The following is a 19,646-nucleotide window of genomic DNA, read 5'->3' as shown; positions in this document are numbered from 1 at the left end:
ATAACATAATTCTATTTTACTATCCTAGACTCTACCCTTAACCCCAATTTCTGTAAATATACTTTTTATGACAAGAATAGAGGATAGAGAGGGCGCCTGGGTGGCTCAGTTGGTTAAGCGACTGCCTTCGGCTCAGGTCATGATCCTGGAGTCCCTGGATCGAGTCCCGCATCGGGCTCCCTGCTCAGTGGGGAGCCTGCTTCTCCCTCTGACCCTCCCCCCTCTCATGTGCTCTCTCTCTCATTCTCTCTGTCTCAAATAAATAAATAAAATCTTTAAAAAAAAAAAAAAAAAGAATAGAGGATAGAGAAACCAGGAAATATAAAGGGTTCAGAGTAAATTTATCTCACCACTGCGAATGGTATAATTTGGATGTGATAGCAGTGGCTTCTTACTGCATGTAGAATAAAGTTCTAATTCTTCACTATGGCCTTCAATTTCCCATGATCTGGCCACCTGCCTGCCTACCTCTCTGATCACATCTCCTGTCACTTTCCTTTTCATTTAGCGCAATCTGGCCTCATGAACCTGCCAACGTGTCAGGCTCATTCCCATCTCAGAGGGTATGCACTTACTGTTCTTTCCATTTGAAATGCTCTTTCTCCACATCACCAGGCTTTCTTATTCTTATTGTTCTATTCTCAGATTCACATGACAGTTTCTCAGAGAGACCTTTCCAAACTATCCTAGCTAAAGAAGTCCCCTTCACCCAGTAACACTATCGCATTACCCTGTTTTATTCTCTTTATAGCACTTACGCCTCCTGTCACCATCAAAGTGGAATCTTTAAATAAATGCCGTAATTGCAAATAATTCTGTTTTTTACGCTGTGCGCTATGTAATGACAAAAAATTTACCTAGATAAGTATTGTGATACTATAACTAGACTTAACCTGATCATGCCTTGTTCCAGTTCTTCTTTCTCTGAGCCCTTTCTCAAGTCTCTCCTCTTTCTCCTGTCATCCTTTTTCGTTCCCATCTGTGTTTCTCCATTTCTTCAACACAACAGGCATATAGACTCGAACACCCTCTGGTGTCCTTCCGAGAACTATGAAGGTTGTGTTTGTCCAAATGTAACCAAAAAAGAAGTCACCCAACATGTCTAACAACTGTTGCTTCTCCTTCTCTGAAACTTCAGATTCCGGCAATTTCCAAATATAATAGCTTTGTTTTCTTGAGTTTCTGTGATGGAAAATATTTTATTTTTTATTTATTTATTTTTAAAGATTTTATTTATTTATTTGACAGAGAAAGACACAGCAAGAGAGGGAACACAAGCAGGGGGAGTGGGAGAGGGAGAAGCAGGCTTCCCACGGAGCAGGGAGCCTGATGCGGGGCTCGAACCCAGGACCCTGGGATCATGACCTGAACCGAAGGCAGACGCTTAACGACTGAACCACCCAGGTGCCCCGTGATGGAAAATGTTTCAAAGGAAAATTTTACACCAAGGTTCTGGTTATACTAGAAGTCAAATCCAATAGGGATTTTCCTTTTTTTCAGTTGGTTATTGAGACATTTCAAAAACCAGTTTTCAAGCTGTGGTCTTTTCAAACACATCTTCAACACAGAAGTCACACATTTCAATAAAGCATTTTCAGGACTGTCTTTTTAATACTCAGCAGTATGTATTGAGTGCCCACTCTGCTAAGGTAATTGTATACTAGACACCATGCCTGTTGTTTCAAGAAGCTTTTCTTAATTACTAAAAATGAATGATGCAGACAGCAAGTAAACATATGAAAATATATATGATCCTAAAATGTATGAAAGTATGGTTTTTAACATGATTGAGGAGTATTTGATGGTGTCTATTTTGCTTTGTGTGGGTGTCTGGAAGATTGGGGAAAGAATGAGGGCTTGAGGCAGTATTAATCAGTTTAAATTTCTACATGTATACAACTATCTCCCAAACTGCCTAACCTAATTAACTTCTGTGTGTTCTTCAGGTACCATTATAGATCAGTTTTCTTTGTTATTTGCATTCAGAGAAGTATAGTTAGAGGATTATCTATATCACTAATTATTCAATTATTCTTTTACTCTATCTCCTTCACTGGACTTGAAGTTTTGTGAAAACAGAGACTATGTCTGTTTTGTTTTTTGTTTTTTCACCATTGTATCTGTGCTAGCCAGCACAATGCATTTAGTCAGCTCTCAGTATTTGCTAATGTATGAAGAAAAGTGGATGGCAGGGGAGAAGCTTTTTAAGAACTCATGAACTATGGGGCACCTGGGTGGCTCAGTCAGTTAAGCGGCTGCCTTCAGCTCAGGTCATGGTCCCAGGGTCCTGGGATCGAGCCCCGCATCAGGCTCCCTGCTCGGCAGGAACCCTGCTTCTCCCTCTCCCACCCCCCTGCTTGTGTTCCCTCTCTTGCTGTGTCTCTCTCTGTCAGATAAATAAATAAAATATTAAAAAAAAAAAAAAAAAAAAAAAAGACTCTAAGAACTCATGAACTAGTTCAGGTATGTAGGATGACTTACATATGACCTAGGACAACAGTAGATGAAATAGGAAGGAAAGTACAAAAAAGGAATCTAATGTTTAAAAAAAAAAATGAAGAGCTTGTTAGACATACAGTAAGGAAAACAGAAATTGGAGACTTTCAGATTTCGACCCTGAGTGATTATAATAATTGTTAGGGACTTTTAATAGAAATGGGCAAGTCAGAGGGTAAGCTGATTTTGTGAAAGATGATATAGTTACTTTACATGAAATCTAGTCTCCAGCTCCAGATGAAATTTCATGGCATTGAGGAAATCTAGAATTGAATGTAATCTCTGATAATCATGGAAAATGAAAACATTTTGTTGTCTTAAGATAGGCAAACATCTGATTTTCATAAAAGGACATGGAACAGTCCACTAACTACAAAAATTAACATTCATGAGCTCCCATGTCCATGCCTGACAAAACAGGATTATTAAACAGATGGTTTGTGAGCACTTAGGTAATGAAGTAGTGATCACTAGGAGCCACCATGAGTTCACCATAACAGATCACATCAAAGTAACTTAATTTGTTTTAATAGGATTACTAGATCAGGGAAGGCCATTGACAGTATAAAGCATTTAACTAAGTTGTTTGTTGTGAACAAGTTGAAGAAATGTGGTCTTAATAATAGTTCAGTAAGTATATTCATGACTGGTTGTATAATCACATCTAGAGACATAAATTATTTAATGAAAGGCATATAGGGAGGTGGTTAAAGTATGGTTTCTGGAATTAGACTGCCTTGGTTTCAGTTCTGACTCTGCCACTTACTAGTCATGTGACATTAGGCATGTTAATTTATCTTTTTAAGTTTCAATTCCTCACCTGTAAAAATAGGGGTAATAATAATTATACTTTGTAGCATGTTGTTAAAACTAAATTATGCCAAAGCACTTAGAATAGTAAGAATTTAATAAATGTTGGATATTATTTTAACCCAGAGGAACATTTATGATGACTTGCTATAAGGCTGTTACCCAGACTTGTCCCACTTGACATTTTTATCTAAAATCTAAATGAAGACACAAGAAATTGAATTTAAGGATAACCCAAATCTGGGTAAGAGCCAACACATTGAAAAGCAGAATCAGGCTAAAAAAAGACTTTGATAGGCTTAAGGATAATCTGAACCTGGCAAGGTAAAATTTGATAAGAATAAATATGAAATTCTCCCTTTAGATCTAGCAGTTTTACCTGCTTAGAACTTTGTAAGAACAAGACTTAAGGGTTTGAATTGACTACAACTTCCATTTGAGCCAATTTTGTAAAAATGCAGAAAATAGTTTAGTTAATAGAACAAAGGAAGTGGTCCCACTATGAGCTGATTGTATTAGAGCATATATTAATAATGTGTTCAATTCCAGACATCACAATTTAATAGAAACATCAGTAAACTGAGGTAATAATCCAAGATAATGAATAGATTTGTAAGCTATAAGAGGAGGAACTCTAAGGACACATTTAACATGGAAAAGAAAAGTTGAGATATATGTTAGGCCAATCTTCAAATATCTGAAAAGATAATATATAGAATATAGACTGGATTTATTTGGTAAGGCTCATTTTAGAAGAACTAGCTTCAGGAAGCAAATTTTAGCTCAGTATAAAGAATGTTCTAATGATTGGGACGCCTGGGTGGCTCAGTCGGTTAAGCGTCTGCCTTCGGCTCAGGTCGTGATCCCAGGGTGCTGGGATCGAGTCCCACATCGGGCTCCCTGCTCCGTGGGGAGCCTGCTTCTCCCTCTGCCTCTGTCTCTCTCTCTCTCTCTCTCTCTCTCTCTCTCTCATGAATAAATAAATAAAATCTTTAAAAAAAAAAAAAAAAAAAGAATGTTCTAATGATTGTAGCTCTTTAAAAATGAATTGGCCGACTAATGAAGGTATAAAGTTCCCAACCCTAGAAGTATTCAGACAGAGGCAGGATTACTTGTCAAAGATATTGCAGTGGGAGTTCTGTATTGGGTAAGAAATCAGAGCTTTAGGGTCTCTTCCAATGCTGATATTCTATAATGTATTGAGGACATCAATTTTACACATGTTGAATTTCATTAAGTACTTTTATCTTCCTGAATTGATAATGATAATCTGCCGCCTATATTATATACCCTGAAATAAAATTATTTCAACAGCATTTGAAGTGAATTTGGAAGAATCATTTGGTCACCAATCATTTTAACAGATTCATCCCATGTACTTAAGTCTTGTACTGTATTTCAGAAGTGATTGGTATCTGGGTAAACATGTAGGTAGGAACTCTTTAAGAGTTCTCAGAGTATAGAAAAACCTGGAGAGTATACACAGGACACAATCTTCTTGTAAGTCCATAAGAGATAAGGAATAAACATAAAATATTGTATAAAGCATTTGTGTTAAATATGTCAAACATATTTCTGAAATTTCTATTAACTGTTAATACTCAAAATTCATTCAGTAATCTTCCAAAAATTCATAAGATATACATAGCAATGGTTAGCAATTTCTCAATTTGTGTTTATTATGTTGCAGGTTTTAAAGACCTAAAGATACAAAAACATGCCTAATCAGGACAACAACTCTTTAAAAAATGATAAGAATGTTCTTGAAGCTTTCCCCTCAGAATGCTTGAACATGTTTAGAATGACTTTGTTATATGCCTGGTTCTTTGCCACAAATATCTTCATTACAGTGTCTTTGTAAAAATATGTTGTTTTTTTTCCATTAAACTTCTATAACAGACTTTTAATACTCTGTGGTAGATACTTGAAGACAAGCTTTGGTTATAAGATAAAACTTTAGTTGCCCTTTTCTCTCATTTCTTTAGATAAGTGGGCACTAGAAATTATAGATAGCTTTGGCAAGAGTTCAAGGGTTAATGTAGCAGATAAATAAAAGGAATTTTCTGTAAATTGAGACCTGCATTATTTCAGTTGTCTTGTCTTTCCTAACCTAACTCATTTAATTTTAAAAAGTAAATACTTAAATTCTTCCTGACAGTGTGCTCAGCTTTTACTATCGTTTATTACTTCAATTATACTTGATATCACTTAGAACAATCTGCCATTTGGAAATCTCAGTATAGCCTGGAGCTTAGTATTAGATCTGGCTGCTGTTGTAACATGTACAGCATATGACATTAATGTATCAAAATTAGATTGGATCATCCCTCCTGGTTAAATTTATTTCACATTTCTTTTGTATTCAGTTAACATAAACCTATTAGGGAAGCTGACACATGGGGATGGCTGTATAGGAAGGATATTTTTAAAGTATTTTGATTAAAAAATGAAATTATAGAGCCATGGCTTTTCTAAGTTGTGTAATCTGTTTGGTTTTTAAAAATGTCACAGAGCCCAAGTAGTAAATTTATATTATTTAACGGGTGTGTGTGTCCACACATGTGTGTGGTGTGGTGTAAATAATGAGAATTAAAACTTAAACAGTATTTTGATGGTTAGGCCTACCATCATACATTTAGAGTATGATGATGGTTTCCAAAAAGAAAAAAAAAATTTAATATACTTAAGCCTAAAAGTCTCCTTAAAAGAAAGTAAATATTTTTATACTATGTTTCTTAAATAATAGATTTCGGTCTATGGAGTTAGCCTGGGTACTGTCTTTTAATCCAATCGAAGTATCTGAGGGGGCATTTCTTGCTTAGGAATACAAACGTTAAAGTTGAGGGATTTGCCTTGTATTTTCAGATACTTTAATGACATTCATAGTAATTAGGATTTTCTAGATAGACTGCTGTTAGGGACTTTAAAAACCATTAGAACACTGGTTCTTGGCTTTTTTGGGTTACATACTCCTATTTGAGACTCTCTCCTCAGAAAAATACACAAATAAAATTTTACACGTAATTTTCAAATATTCACAGACTCCTTGAGCCCAGGTTAAGAACTCCAGGGTTATGGGGTGCCTGGCTGGCTCATTCAGTAATGTGTAACTCTTGATCTCTGGGTAATGAGTTCAAGCCCCACGGGCGTAGAGCTTACTTAAAAACAAAAACAAAAACTCCAGGGTTAAGGGTAACAGAAGAGAGAGCCTTTCATTAATTAGACTTAACTTCTTTTTTGTTTGTTTGTTGAAATCACACATTTAACTTTTTTCCGGCTCTGTGGTCTTTAAGCCAAGTAGATTGCATATTTCAAAAATAGAAATTGCTTGTATGCTAGCTCATCAAAAAATATTGATGGCACTTACCCTAGTTCTCTCTTCCAAACCTTCTAAACCTTGAGTGTGTCACACATACAGTATGTTCATTTATCTGAAAGTAGTAGAAAACCTCATGTGAGATATGCACCAAAAATGGACTCAGGTGTTTGCAGTAACAGAATCAATTAATCTAAGATAACCAAATTTTATATTAAAATATATGATTATACGATAATCTCTATGAAGAAAACTCAAGACTAATGGGTATTAAGTTCATTTTTCTAATAACTTAGAAATCCAACTTTTGGATGTTTTGCTTTTTTATAATTTTATTTATTTATTTATTTTTTTAAAGATTTTATTTATTTATTTGACAGAGAGAGAGACAGCGAGAGCAGGAACACAAGCAGGGGGAGTGGGAGAGGGAGAAGCAGGCTTCCTGCCGAGCAGGGAGCCCGATGTGGGACTCGATCCCAGGACCCTGGGATCATGACCTGAGCCGAAGGCAGACGCTTAACGACTGAGCCACCCAGGCGCCCTGCTTTTTTATAATTTTAATCATCATAATGTTAACTCTCTGATTGCCAGAAGCACCTTTGTAAGCACCACAAATATTTAAACAACATCTTGAGAGTCTAACACATTTCAAGAAGTCTGTTTGGAAGAATTTCATATACAGTGTTTCATAGGCAAAGAAACCCTGGAAAAATATTGAACCAAATACAGTCAACCTTCTCTTACTTAATAGATTATTTACCCAATTTATGAATTAATCTATTTCTTTTCCTTCTCTTCCTGTTGCCTTCTTTAGGCAACTTTACTGCTCATTAGCCCTTTGAAAGAATGGTCAGAAAAAAGGGAGAAGAATCTTATGTCGCTCACTTTTTAAAAACATTTAAACAGTCCTGTAAAAGGCTTGGTAGTGGAAAAACTAGTATAGTTGCTAGTTAAGAAGAATATTTGGGCTATATGGGAATTTTTTTCATCTAAATTCTCTGCTTCCCATTGTTGACAGCTGAAAATTTTCTGGTCTTTTGCAGTGTCTCCTAATGTTTTGAGTGTTTGTGTTTCATGTGTTGTGAAAATGATCAAATGAAATTTATAGTTTTTTATTTCTTTACCTTTTAATCTTTTTATAGTATAGTATATTGTCAGTAGCTGTACGAAGAGCTATATGCTTTTTTCTAAAACACTATGAACTATTTTCTTGGTTTTCCAGTTGAGACATTTGGGAAATGATGAAGTACACATTGTTTGGTCAGAGCATACTAGAGACTACAGGAGAGGAATTATTCCTACAGAATTCGGTGATGTCCTTATTGTAATATATCCAATGAAAAATCACATGTTCAGTATTCAGATAATGAAAAAACCAGAGGTAAGAACTCCTTATGTTACATTTTAATAATATATTTTGAGCTCTATGTGGGTTTGTGAGTTTCTTCTTTCAGAGGAATTAGTCTAGGCATATCCGGTTGTGAAAACGGGGAAGTGAGACACAGACTCTGGTAGCTATGTGAATTGTCTAAGTCTGATTCAGAAGGAGCTAAAACTGGAAAAATAGCAAGAAACTATGTTCAAATGGGAAAAGGCTAAGGTAGTGCCAGAGTGGAAGTTGCTTTCTACCAAGCTCACAAAAGGATTACCTTTTATTAAGAGGATGATTATAGTTTCCTAAAAGACACAATAAGAAGTAATCATTCTTGTATTTTTAGTTAATATATCTTACTAAGGATTACATGATTATTTTAGTCATGTTCCTTAATAAAGGAAAGGTCTACAACGTCAAAAAACAAAAAACAAAACAAAAAAAAACAACTTCTAGTTGGATCTCTTATACCGTAGGGTTGAAATACACTTGCAGAAGTATTTTCTTTCAAAATAATTTAAAAAGTGTGGTAGTGTTTTGGTGTCTTTCTTATTTTTTTAATTGAATACTTTTTAATTTATAGGAAACCTATTTTTTCACAGTTGATCATGAATCTTTAGAATTTCTTGAATTGGACTGTTTCCCAGGTGTGAATTTAAGCTTACAGCCAGGTTTTTTTAGGGTTTATCTAAACCAGAGGTCAGCAAACTATGGCCCACTTCCTCTTTTTGTACAGCCTGCAAGCTATTAGTGGTTTTTACATTTTTAATGGGTTTTTCTTTTTTTGTTTTTGTTTTGTTTTCGGTGTCCCCTTCCTCCCCAGGTTTTTTCTTTTTTAAAAAAAAAAGAAGAGGGACACCTGGGTGGCTCAGTCGGTTGAGCGTCTGCTTTCCGCTCAGGTCATGATCCCAGGGTCCTGAGATCGAGCCCTGTGGTCATGCTCCCTGCTCAGCGGGGAGCCTGCTTCTCCCTCTCCCTCTGTTCCTCCCTCCCACTCGTGTTCTCTCTCGATGGCTCTGCTCTCTCTCTCTCTCAAATAAATAATCTTTAAAAAAATTTTTTTAAAATCAAGAATATACATCAGGGACAACATATGGCCACAAAGCCATATTTTTTGACATATTTACTGTATTATCCACAGCTCACATCCTTGCCTTCAGCTGTCATTTGTACCACCATATTCAGACAGAATAACTTTGACACTGTCAGTCATCTGATAAAAATGACAATTACCAAAACATAGATTTTTTTTTTCTAATAAACCATGTAATAAAAGTCTTTTAGGTTCTGTAGTAAAGCTGGTATCACACAAAAATAATGAAGAACTAACTTGCTGCCTATAAGGATGTATTATCGTCACTGTGTTTTTTTCCAGTGTTGGGTTTTTGTGTACAATTAAGGCTACAGAAATTTGAAAACTGTCAGGGATATGAATTATTTAGTCAGTTAAATGAAGCACAGTTTTTTGAATGGGAAACCCTGTAGACCTTTGGCATTTTTTGTTTATTGTTCTGATGTTAATCATGGAAAATAATTGAATTTGAATAGTATTTCTACTGAAGGAAGAACTAAAGAGGAAGTAGAAACATTTTTGTGTGCAATGTCTTGATTGTTCTTATTTATAATCTTTCTCCAATATGAGTATAAAATTATGTTGTAATTTCTCAATCAGGTTCCCTTCTTTGGTCCACTTTTTGATGGTGCTATTGTGAATGGAAAGGTCCTACCCATTATGGTTCGAGCAACAGCTATAAATGCAAGCCGTGCTCTGAAATCTCTGATTCCATTGTATCAAAACTTGTATCCTTTTTAACAGTACGGTTTCTACTCTAATACATGTCTACTTTCCAAGGTAAGTATTTCTTACGTGTTAGGTGAATTTCTGTTTATTGATATATAGATGATAGACTTCCTCCCCAGTGTTTGAGCAGTTATGATATTTGAGTGATACATTTTCTTTTACATACTACTAATCAGTACTTATCTTTTGATTAATTAATTAGGACCCATTAGGGGTACTCTAATACTCTAGAGTACTGCTAGGTACTCTGACACTATAGATGTATAAAAATAACCAAAATAGTCATCATAAAGTACTCAATCTAGTTGAGGAAATATACTGTTTTTAGTGCATGTGTTGTAACAGAGTTATATACAGTGTTCTGGATGTATAATGACAAGCAGCCTCTCAGCTGGAAGGGGTAGTGGTATCAAGAAACACTTATGAGAAATGTGAGGATTGAATATTGAAAGATGATGAATAAGAGTTAATCGGGTGGATGAGATTGAGAAGAGCATTCCAGGTAGAGGGAACAAGATAAACAAAGATGTGGAAGTATGAGAGGACATGGAGTGTTTAAGAACATGGCTTCTGGAGCCAGATTTCTGGACTCAAATGCTGGCCATCACTTCCTTAGCTATCTAGCCTTGGGCAAATTATTTAACCTCTCTGAGGCTCAGTTTCCATATCTATAAAATGAGAATGATAACATCTAGCTCATTGTGTTATGAGAACTGAATGATTCAATATGTATAAAGCCCTTAGAGCAATGCCTGGCACATAATATGTACACAGTTTTAAATTTTAAATTGTCTTCTGATATTCCTTTCTAAAATGAATTTGTGTTTCCATGTACCTTTTCTATATGATTAAAAACATTTCAATTCTTTTTCTTTTACTTAATAAGTTGTTAAGCTTTACAGGGAAGGCTTTTTAAAATATCCTATGTTCTATTCCACATAATATGGATTTATTGTAAGTCTGCCACATATATTCTCTTCTTTTGATGAAAATTGACTTAAGCAATCTGATTCCTATGTAATTTCTCATGTATTCTGACACTGTGAAATGGAATTATAGGTGGATCATGGCATGGCACATTGATTAAGCTTAATGACATTTATGTAGCATTTCTTATTTGTGACGGTTATATCTTCACTTACTTTTAAGTTGAAAGCTCAGATTTGAAGTGGTCATTGTTGTGAAATGTAACGATTTGGTTTATTATTTCCTGAATATCTCTAGAAAGGTAGCTAATCCTACAAGGAATAAACAGATTATTACCCATAAACTAAATTTATCCACATTGTCAACTCCTCTGAGGTTGTCTTCTTTCTAACCTTTGCCTCCTTACAGTTTGCCTGATCCTGATGTTCATCCTAAGGTTAGTGTCCTCTGCCATTTCACTTAAGACACAACTGAAACAATGCCTTAAATCTTTTGGGAAAGTGATGAGAGAGATTAGACTGTAATACAAAACTCTGTTTGCCTCTTGTGTCATAAAACAGGAACTCAATTTTTTGAGCAAACACAAACTATTTCTGACCCAAGGTACAAACATTTAAGATGCACACCTTACCAAGTAGTTAAAAATGCAAAATTAAAAGTATTGGGGCTATGGCTTAATTTCTTTTTCCTGCACCTAAATTCATACTCTTGAGAACTATTTCAGATGTGCATGTTATACTAGAGGTATAGTGGCTGGATTTGCAGTTAGAAAATAACTGATTTTAACTCAAGCTCTGCCTTGTGATCTTGGTCTAGTCACAGAATTTCTAAACCTCACTTTCTTTGTCTGTAAAAAAGATAATACCCATCTCAGAATTATTGTGAAGATTAAATGAGGTAATGAATTTGGATGTGCTTAGTAAATGAAATAGGGTACATTATTTTGTGCAGTGATTAATTCTGTTATCTGTAAAGATTACAGTCAGTATTAAAACAACTCTACCCAACACCAAGGAATTGCCTAATTGAGTTTTTATGTTTGGTTGGTTGGTAGGTTTATTGATTGGATTGGATTTTCAGGCCTGTTTCTTGAAGTTTTTAAATAGTTCATCTTGCTGAGACATTAATAGATACCACATTGGAGAAAATTTCTAAAATGAAGAGAGAGAATTTCAGATTGAAAGAGTAAACATGAACACTTTATTTACACAGCAAATATGAGCAATTTCCATCAGCAGAACCATTTCTGGAACACTCAGAATAAAAATATAAAATCAGACAGATCAAAGAAATTTTTCTTGACTCGGAAGCTTGAATTTAGAAGCTATGTGGAAATTATTTCCCCATACTATTTAAGGATATAATAAAGATGCTCCTAGCCTTTGCTAATCTGAGGAATATATAGTCATCTTTTACAAGGATTCACAAAGTTCTATATTAATTCTAAATGTCAGGGGAAATGATTTCATACAGGTAGATTACTTGATTTTTAAATTCAACCTTATATACTAAGTTACTACTAGGTGTTTTTAAGATATTGAAATATAGATGTCTTGAAATTTAAATAATAAATACATATCTCAGAAATATATTAAATTTTAAAATGTATGTTTTTGACAAATCCAGATAAGTTCCCATTAAGGAAAAAAACCATGTGTTCTAAAACAGATCAATGGAACTTAACAGAAATTATGACAGAAATTGAAATAGAAGTAGGCTTTGAAAGCCACCAGTTACTACCTTTAATCCTCATAAGAGAAATAAAGGGATAAAAGAATATATAATAAACTCACTTATATTTGGATAATTGTGCTGCTGTGTTAGTTATTTTATGCCCAATAAAAGTACACCCACCAAGATTCCACAGCATAAATTGTGCTATTTATGATCATTAAATACAGTTTAAATTTTATCCTGGGAACATCTTCAGTAACTATGAATCTAATGTTGTTCACTAAATGAGGACAATATTGATTGTCATATGCTCTCCAAATCGATCATGCTGGCAGCCAGAATTACAGTAATCTGTCAGTATTGATGACTGTCTTTCAAGCTTTGAAACCTCTCCTTCACTTCACTTGTCATTTCTTGCATTACTTGTACTTGAAAAGCATTTTCTTGCAACCTTGGTCTTTGTCGGCTAGCTGATTTTTTTTTTTTTTGTCTCGAGCTCAGTTTGTTGGTTTGATCATACAATTAGAATTGAAATGCAGTGCTGGGGAGGAAGAAAAGGCAGATTCTGGGTAACCAGTGGACCTGAGGGGTATTTCAGGTTGATCTTAGCCATCATTTGTTAGTTACCTGTTGAGTGTGTGTGTGTGTGTGTGTGTTGGGGTTGGGTTGTTTTGTTGTTGTTTTAATTTTTTTTGGCTTTTTTTTTTGCAGTGGGAATAATGTCGTAGTATTAATTTCATGATCTTGGCTATCATTACTCTATACCTTAAATAAAAATTTTAAAGCAATTTTTGTTATCTTAGAGACATTTCAACTATGTACAAATGTTAAATATGCTGTGTGTACTGTTTCTTTTTTTAACATGATATTTATTATACAAAGAAATTTTCAGAAGTTACGGTATATAATCATGTTGTATTAGGGTTCTCAGAGAAACAGAATCAATAGGATGTAGGTATATACATACATAAAGAGAAAAAGATTAATTTTAAGGAATTAGCTCACACAGTTGTGGGGGACTGGCAAGTCTGAAATCTGCAGGAATTCTTAGGTAGAGTTGATGTTGTAATCTGAGTCAAAAAGCATCTGGAGGTAGAATTCCTTACTTCCGTGGGGACCTCAGTCTTTTCTCTTAACCTTCAACTGATTGGTTGAGGCCCACCCACATGCATTATAGAGTATCATCTGCTTTACTCAAAGTCTCTTGATTGTAAATGGTAATCACATCTGAAAAAATACCGTCACAGCAATGCCAAGACTGGTGTTTAACCAAAAACTGGATACCATAACCTAGCCAAGTTGACAAAATTAACTGTCTCACATGTCCCATTTTTCTTAATTTTTCTTTTTAACCTTTCGTACTGCAAAATATAATTTGAAAAAAGTACATAAATTCTAAATGTACTATATGGTGAATAATTACAGTTTAACTACCACCAGCTCAAGAAATAGAACTGTACTGTTATTCTTCTATCAAAAATACTTCCTGATCACTTTTATGATAGTGGTAAAGATTTGAGAAACATGTAGAGACAAATCACAGTTGAGCCTTGAACAACATATGTTTGAACTGCACAGGTCCACTTATTTGTGGGCTTTTTTCTGATAATGTAAAATGTAAATGTATTTTTTCCTCCTTACGATTTTAATATTTTTAATACTTTAATATTTTCTTTTTTCTAGCTTATTTTAAGAATACAGTATGAAATGCATATAACATACAAAATATGTGTTAATCAACTTATCACTAAGGCTCTGATCAGCAGTAAGCTATTAGTTAAGTTTTGGGGGAGTTAAAAGATTTTGGGGCTGTAGGGGTGTTGGCACCCCAGCCTCCATGTTGTTGAAGGGGCAGCTGTAGATGGTAATTTTTTTCTCCAATAAGCTTATAATTTAATAGGGGAGAGAGTAATATGTAAATTAATAATTAAGACAGAAGATAAAATGTGACATAGTAGGGTTATAGATGAAATGCTCTGGGAGTTCTAAGGATGAAGTTATTACTTTGGGAGTAAGAAAATAAAGGAGGAATGCAAAGAAAATCTGGGCCTCAGAGGGTGAGATTTTAGTAGATGGAATGCAGCATGTCTGTTATAGTTCTTGTAATTTATATTTAGGGGCTTTGTATGTATGTATATAATATATATGTGATATTCTGAAATACACAGTATGGGGGATATCATACAATTAAATGGCATCTTTAAAAAACACATTCTTCCTAGGTTTAATATTCTTTCCTACCAAACCAATATTATTTGATTTGTTCTAATCTGTTTAGATTTGACCTTTTTGTAAATGCCAGAATTGGGTTTCTGTTTATCAGACAAATTACCAGAAGTCAATGATCATTCTTCAATTAGTCACAGTTTGTTATCCCTTGCAGTTCTACTACTCAAATGTAAAGAACTTGTTACAAAAGTATGAGAGCCAAAATGAAATGAAATGTAATTGATTGGCTCCACTAATGTAGTTGGCCATTCATTATGATAGAACATTATAAAACCTCTTAGGGAGGCCCATCAATATTGCTGCCATTTCGTGTTAGAAGAAAGTGAGTTTATTGAGAAACTACATAATTTTATGTGCACTGTCTTTTGAAGATTATTTCTTCAGAAGATAATATTCATAAATATGGACTGTCCTTAATTTATAAATTATATTTTAAAATGTAGAAGCTGATTATTGGCATATCAGCCTGAGTTTCGAAGTCCAGAACCACTTATTAAGTTTTATTTTAATCTGTAAAAAGAGTACTAAACTCAAGACTGTTGTAAGGATTAAATTAAATTATCTGCATGAAGCACTAAGCAGCCTGTCATGTAGCAAGAGCTCAGAAAATGGTAGTTACCTGATACTTGATGATACTATTATGCTCTACACTAGAAATACTCCTCTAAAACACAAATGTAAGTATACGAAAAGACTTGTGCTGGCTCTTGACTGTGTATTGAAATTCTTATGTGAATTCTTTGACTACATGCAAGCAGTTCTTATTAGCTTAACCCTCCCAACCTCATATCTCTTACTGTAGTTTTGTCAAACATACCTGTACTCCTTCCATCTCCGCCCCCATCCTTACTCTCATGTCCCACCACACTGACACCCAGGACACCCTGTGTCTAGCTAGACCATATTTATCATCCCCGAATGCCCTTCTCTTTTCTATGTTTTTGTCCCAAGAATGCCCTTCTCTACTATCTTCCACCTAATATAGTCGTTCTGCATGACCCAAACTTTGTAAAAAAAAAAAAAAAAAGTTTCCTTCACTAAACAACATACTGCCTTATAACATTTTGTTATAGGACTTACTGTGTGTGCACATATTAGTAAGTAAGTCTTACTAATCCTGGTTTCACTAACTTCTAGCACACCAATAAGTGGCCAGCAATTTGTTGTAATAGTACAGGTTAGGGTAGATGGATTCATGGGTGGATGGATGAACTGTTCAATTTTTCTTTTTAACAGAAAATTTCTATTCATTTCCCAGTGTACTTTTAAAAAAAAGTTGTTCATTGTTGTTATATTTGGTGGTTTGTATTAGTCTGGGCTACAACTGTAAGACCATGCTGGATAGGTAAGAAAAGGAAACCTAGTAGAAACTGCCTCTGATACATGAACAAGCCAGAATAGCATACACACAAGGGTGCTGTATTTTGACTGATTCATTATTATATTTTTATTAGAAGAGGGCATTACAGTTTAATGGAAATAATTTTCAGAGATCAGTAGTCAGTGAGGTTTCCCCCTCCACTTCTTGCGGGAGGGCAGGGGGGCAGGTAGGATCTGTCAAAGAGAAAAGTGAGCCAAAACACTTGTGTCTTGATGAAGTGACAGATGTTGTCTTAGGAAGAGTACAATTTAATGTTCCCCCACCCCCACTCCCCAAGGACAGAGGCAGCAGTGGTTATAGTCCTGAAGGCTTACACTCCCTGCTGAACGGCAAGGAAGGTGGGAGCCACAGGAGAGCTGGGAGGGGCAGCTATAGGAGTCTACATACTGCTAATGTCTTCAGTTTCACTTCTTGAACCTGTTTGCACCACCTACATCAGTGATTCCATTAGGAGCCCTCAGTATCTTGTTAAGTGCCCTTTGTTCTACATATTTTCTAAATGAAAGTCTTAAACTTCATGGACAAATTGGTTATTTGTTACAAACTCTAAGATTTATGATTGTGGTCATTCATACTTCAAAAGAAGAGAATTCTTTAAATAAAATGTCTCACCAGCTAAGTGACCCAGGCTTTGTGGCTTTTGAAATGCTTGCAGCCCTTGTGCCTTGGATATTAACCATTGCAGTAGGCCCAAAGAGCAGACAAACATTCTTACTTACTTAACAATGTGCTCTCTAATGGGAGCGTTTCAGTCTTCTGTGTTAAAGAGATGGGCATCGCTATTGAAGGGGTTTTTTTTGTTTTTTTTTAAAAGCTTGTGTTTAAACATCCTCCTCCCTGTCCTGGATTTTACTGCTAAACCTTATAGTCTATGTATGCACACAGAGTAATTATTTAAACAGGGACCCTGGATATGTGCAACACTTCTCTTGTGATTCTAATATATTCTTATATCAGTTTTATTTTGTTCAGCTGTTCTTTTTAAAAAATGGCAATATATGCCTGTTGATGTTATTGGTATTTTGAGAGGTTTCCTTACAATCATTGTGGGAATATTTTATTGCATGCCTTTAAAGATGTTTAGTTTTGGTCTAGCAAATATGCCTTTGTCCTTTCAAAAAGATATAAAGGCAATAAATGTAAATCTCTCTGCTATGTAATAAATTTTTGATAATAGTGAAGTTTATTTTGTAGAATTGAACCAGTGTCTGAAAATGGCATCTTTTAATGTTCTCCAAAGATGATTATACTAATAAAGACCAATAATTACTTTTCCTGTATTTAAACAATGGGAGCTCACAAAAATGACTTCAGTATATGACCAACTTCGTTTTCTATTTCGTTATATTAATTCTACAGATATTTTCAATTTTTATTCTCTACCAAGAACACTTAATGCACCAGTGAGAGATGATTTAAGTATTAAAAAAGGCTATACTGAACAACATCAAATGACTTTAAAATAAGTATGTTTAAGATCCTCTCGGAAATAAAGGAATAAAATCTTATGAGATAAGTCATTATAAAAGGGGAAAAAGGTGACTATCTCAGTAGAAGTTGAGTGGCATCCAAATTTGTTCATGTAAAAAAAAAAAAAAAGTTTATATTTCTTTACCCCAAAAAAGGGTCACTAAGCAATTTGGGATCTTTCATTTAGTCACCAGGTATTTCTTGACTACCTACTATATAGGAGGCACTGTGAGAGAAAAGCTAGGGATAGAAAAACAGTCATTCCTTTCAAAGCTTACAGTCTGGTACAGGGGCTTACAGTCTGGATGGATGGGTGAATGAGTGAGTAGTGAATGAATGAAGTGCCCTCTGGTGAGGAGTCCAGCAGTAGTGATATCTGCAAAGTAGGATGGTAAAAGTGATTATTACAGTGGGAGAGGATAGTGGGGAGGAGGAAACCAGGAATGGTTTTACCAAGGAAGCATGAAGGGATAAAAGTGTAATGTGGCTAAGAAATACAAGGAGTTCCTCAGTATTGGGTGGTATAAAGCAAAGGGAAGAGTAATAGCAGATGAGGTCCAAACCAGATAATGCAGTCAAGCAGAAAAACAAAACAAAACATAAACTTGATTTCGTAATGTTACTACCAATAATATAACAGCCAGTGTCTAAGGGTGACAGTTCCTTTTGCTTTTATATAATTTTTACTTCTTGAATAGCAGAGCACAGCTTGAATGTATTTTCCTTTTATAGTAAAGCCTTTCTAAAATTAGTTTATAGATTTAAATAAAGTATTTTTTATACTTAGTCATACAGTAATTTCCAGGCTAAGAACAGTAATAGCTAGTAATAAGACTAAGAAGTTCTCTAAGTGTTTGATAATATTTATATATATTTGCCATTTCAAAAAGAGCATTTGAGATACTCATAATCTTAAGTTTTATGATAGACTCACATTCTTGTATAACAAGCCGCCTTTACACTTTTCCTGTAAAGTACTTTTATGCCTTATTGTGCTTTTACAAACAATTATGCTTTTTTATGTTACTGATAAATGAGGTATTTTTTTATCCTATTCTGATAGTACATTGGCTTCATGGCAAAAAGAGCAAAGGAAAAGAAAGCACTACACCATCTTACCTGTTTTGTCAAATCCAGTGTGGTAGTATGGTCCACATATGCCAATCTTACCAGTTAGATCATATAGTGCATACAATACAAGGAAGGTAGAGAACTCTATCAGGTGTCTTTAACAAAATGAAGGGGCCCCTGGGTGGCTCAGTCGTTAAGCGTCTGCCTTCAGCTCAGGTCATGATCCCAGGGTCCTGGGATCGAGCCCTGCATCGGGCTCCCTGCTCCTCAGGAAGCCTGCTTCTCTCTCTCCCACTCCCCTTGCTTGTGTTCCCTCTCTCACTGTGTCTCTGTCAAATAAATAAAAACTTAAAAAAAAAAAAAAAAAATGAAGTTTCTCTACTTCCATCTTCATTAGATTCTCACCTGTGATGGAACAGGGACTTTTTTTTTTTCTGTTAAACCCTTATGTTTTTTATATTAGTGATGAAGGTGCACTGGTATGCTCACATTATCGTTCACTACACCTACTACATAATGTACAAGTTTTATTTTAGTCTTTGTTTAAATATAAAAACAGCAGATTTAGATGCTATTTATGGATTTCAGAGAGCAAAGAATGAAGGATGTAAAGCTGAAATTAGTCTTTAACCTTGTTTGACATAGGAATTGCAGTGCTTTTAATCCATTCTTTTCCTTTTTACTAAACATAAGGGGTTTTGCCATTGAATTTTTAATAACTCAATAATGGAATTAAAATTAAACTATGGGTCACAAATCTCCCCATTTTCTTCTAACTGCTTTTCCTCTCAAACACTAGAATACAGCCTATTTAAATCTTAACTTTTGCTTGCCAAACCACTGTTACCGTCCATCTGTTCATGCCAATTGTAAAGAAGGTTTGGTTTTTAGTGAAGCTTTGCATTTCACATAAGGTATGTGAAGTGAAATTTCACAAGGGACATGATGGATCCTGATTCATAGTGATAAACCTTTGGGGCCATCAGGGTTGGCATATGGTCCAGTATGATATGAAGGCTTGGGTTCCCTGGCTTCACTTCTTTGGCGTGAAGCTGATAAAACCTGGCTCTTGAGTATTATTTCACTGGACACCAATCAT

General features: G+C 34.9%; 1 protein-coding gene and 1 pseudogene across 8 annotated transcripts in view; both read left to right on the top strand.

The window, feature by feature from the left end:
- RALGAPA1 (Ral GTPase activating protein catalytic subunit alpha 1) overlaps nucleotides 1-19,646 on the top strand; it is a 247,809-nt gene that overhangs the window by 209,113 nt on the left and 19,050 nt on the right. For all 8 annotated transcript variants that reach the window (XM_078053575.1, XM_078053573.1, XM_078053572.1 and 5 more), the window contains 2 exons: nucleotides 7,845-8,003; nucleotides 9,667-9,794. In XM_078053575.1, the coding sequence (XP_077909701.1) occupies nucleotides 7,845-8,003; nucleotides 9,667-9,794 (287 nt within the window). The remainder of the gene's footprint in view (nucleotides 1-7,844; nucleotides 8,004-9,666; nucleotides 9,795-19,646) is intronic.
- LOC118542084 (magnesium transporter NIPA2 pseudogene) lies at nucleotides 12,722-17,908 on the top strand (annotated as a pseudogene).

This window comes from Halichoerus grypus, chromosome 8 (assembly GCF_964656455.1).
Source record: "Halichoerus grypus chromosome 8, mHalGry1.hap1.1, whole genome shotgun sequence".
In the NCBI taxonomy this organism is placed as follows: domain Eukaryota; kingdom Metazoa; phylum Chordata; class Mammalia; order Carnivora; family Phocidae; genus Halichoerus; species Halichoerus grypus.
Note: the sequence above shows the minus strand (reverse complement) of the source record. Positions and strands in the feature narration are given on the sequence as shown.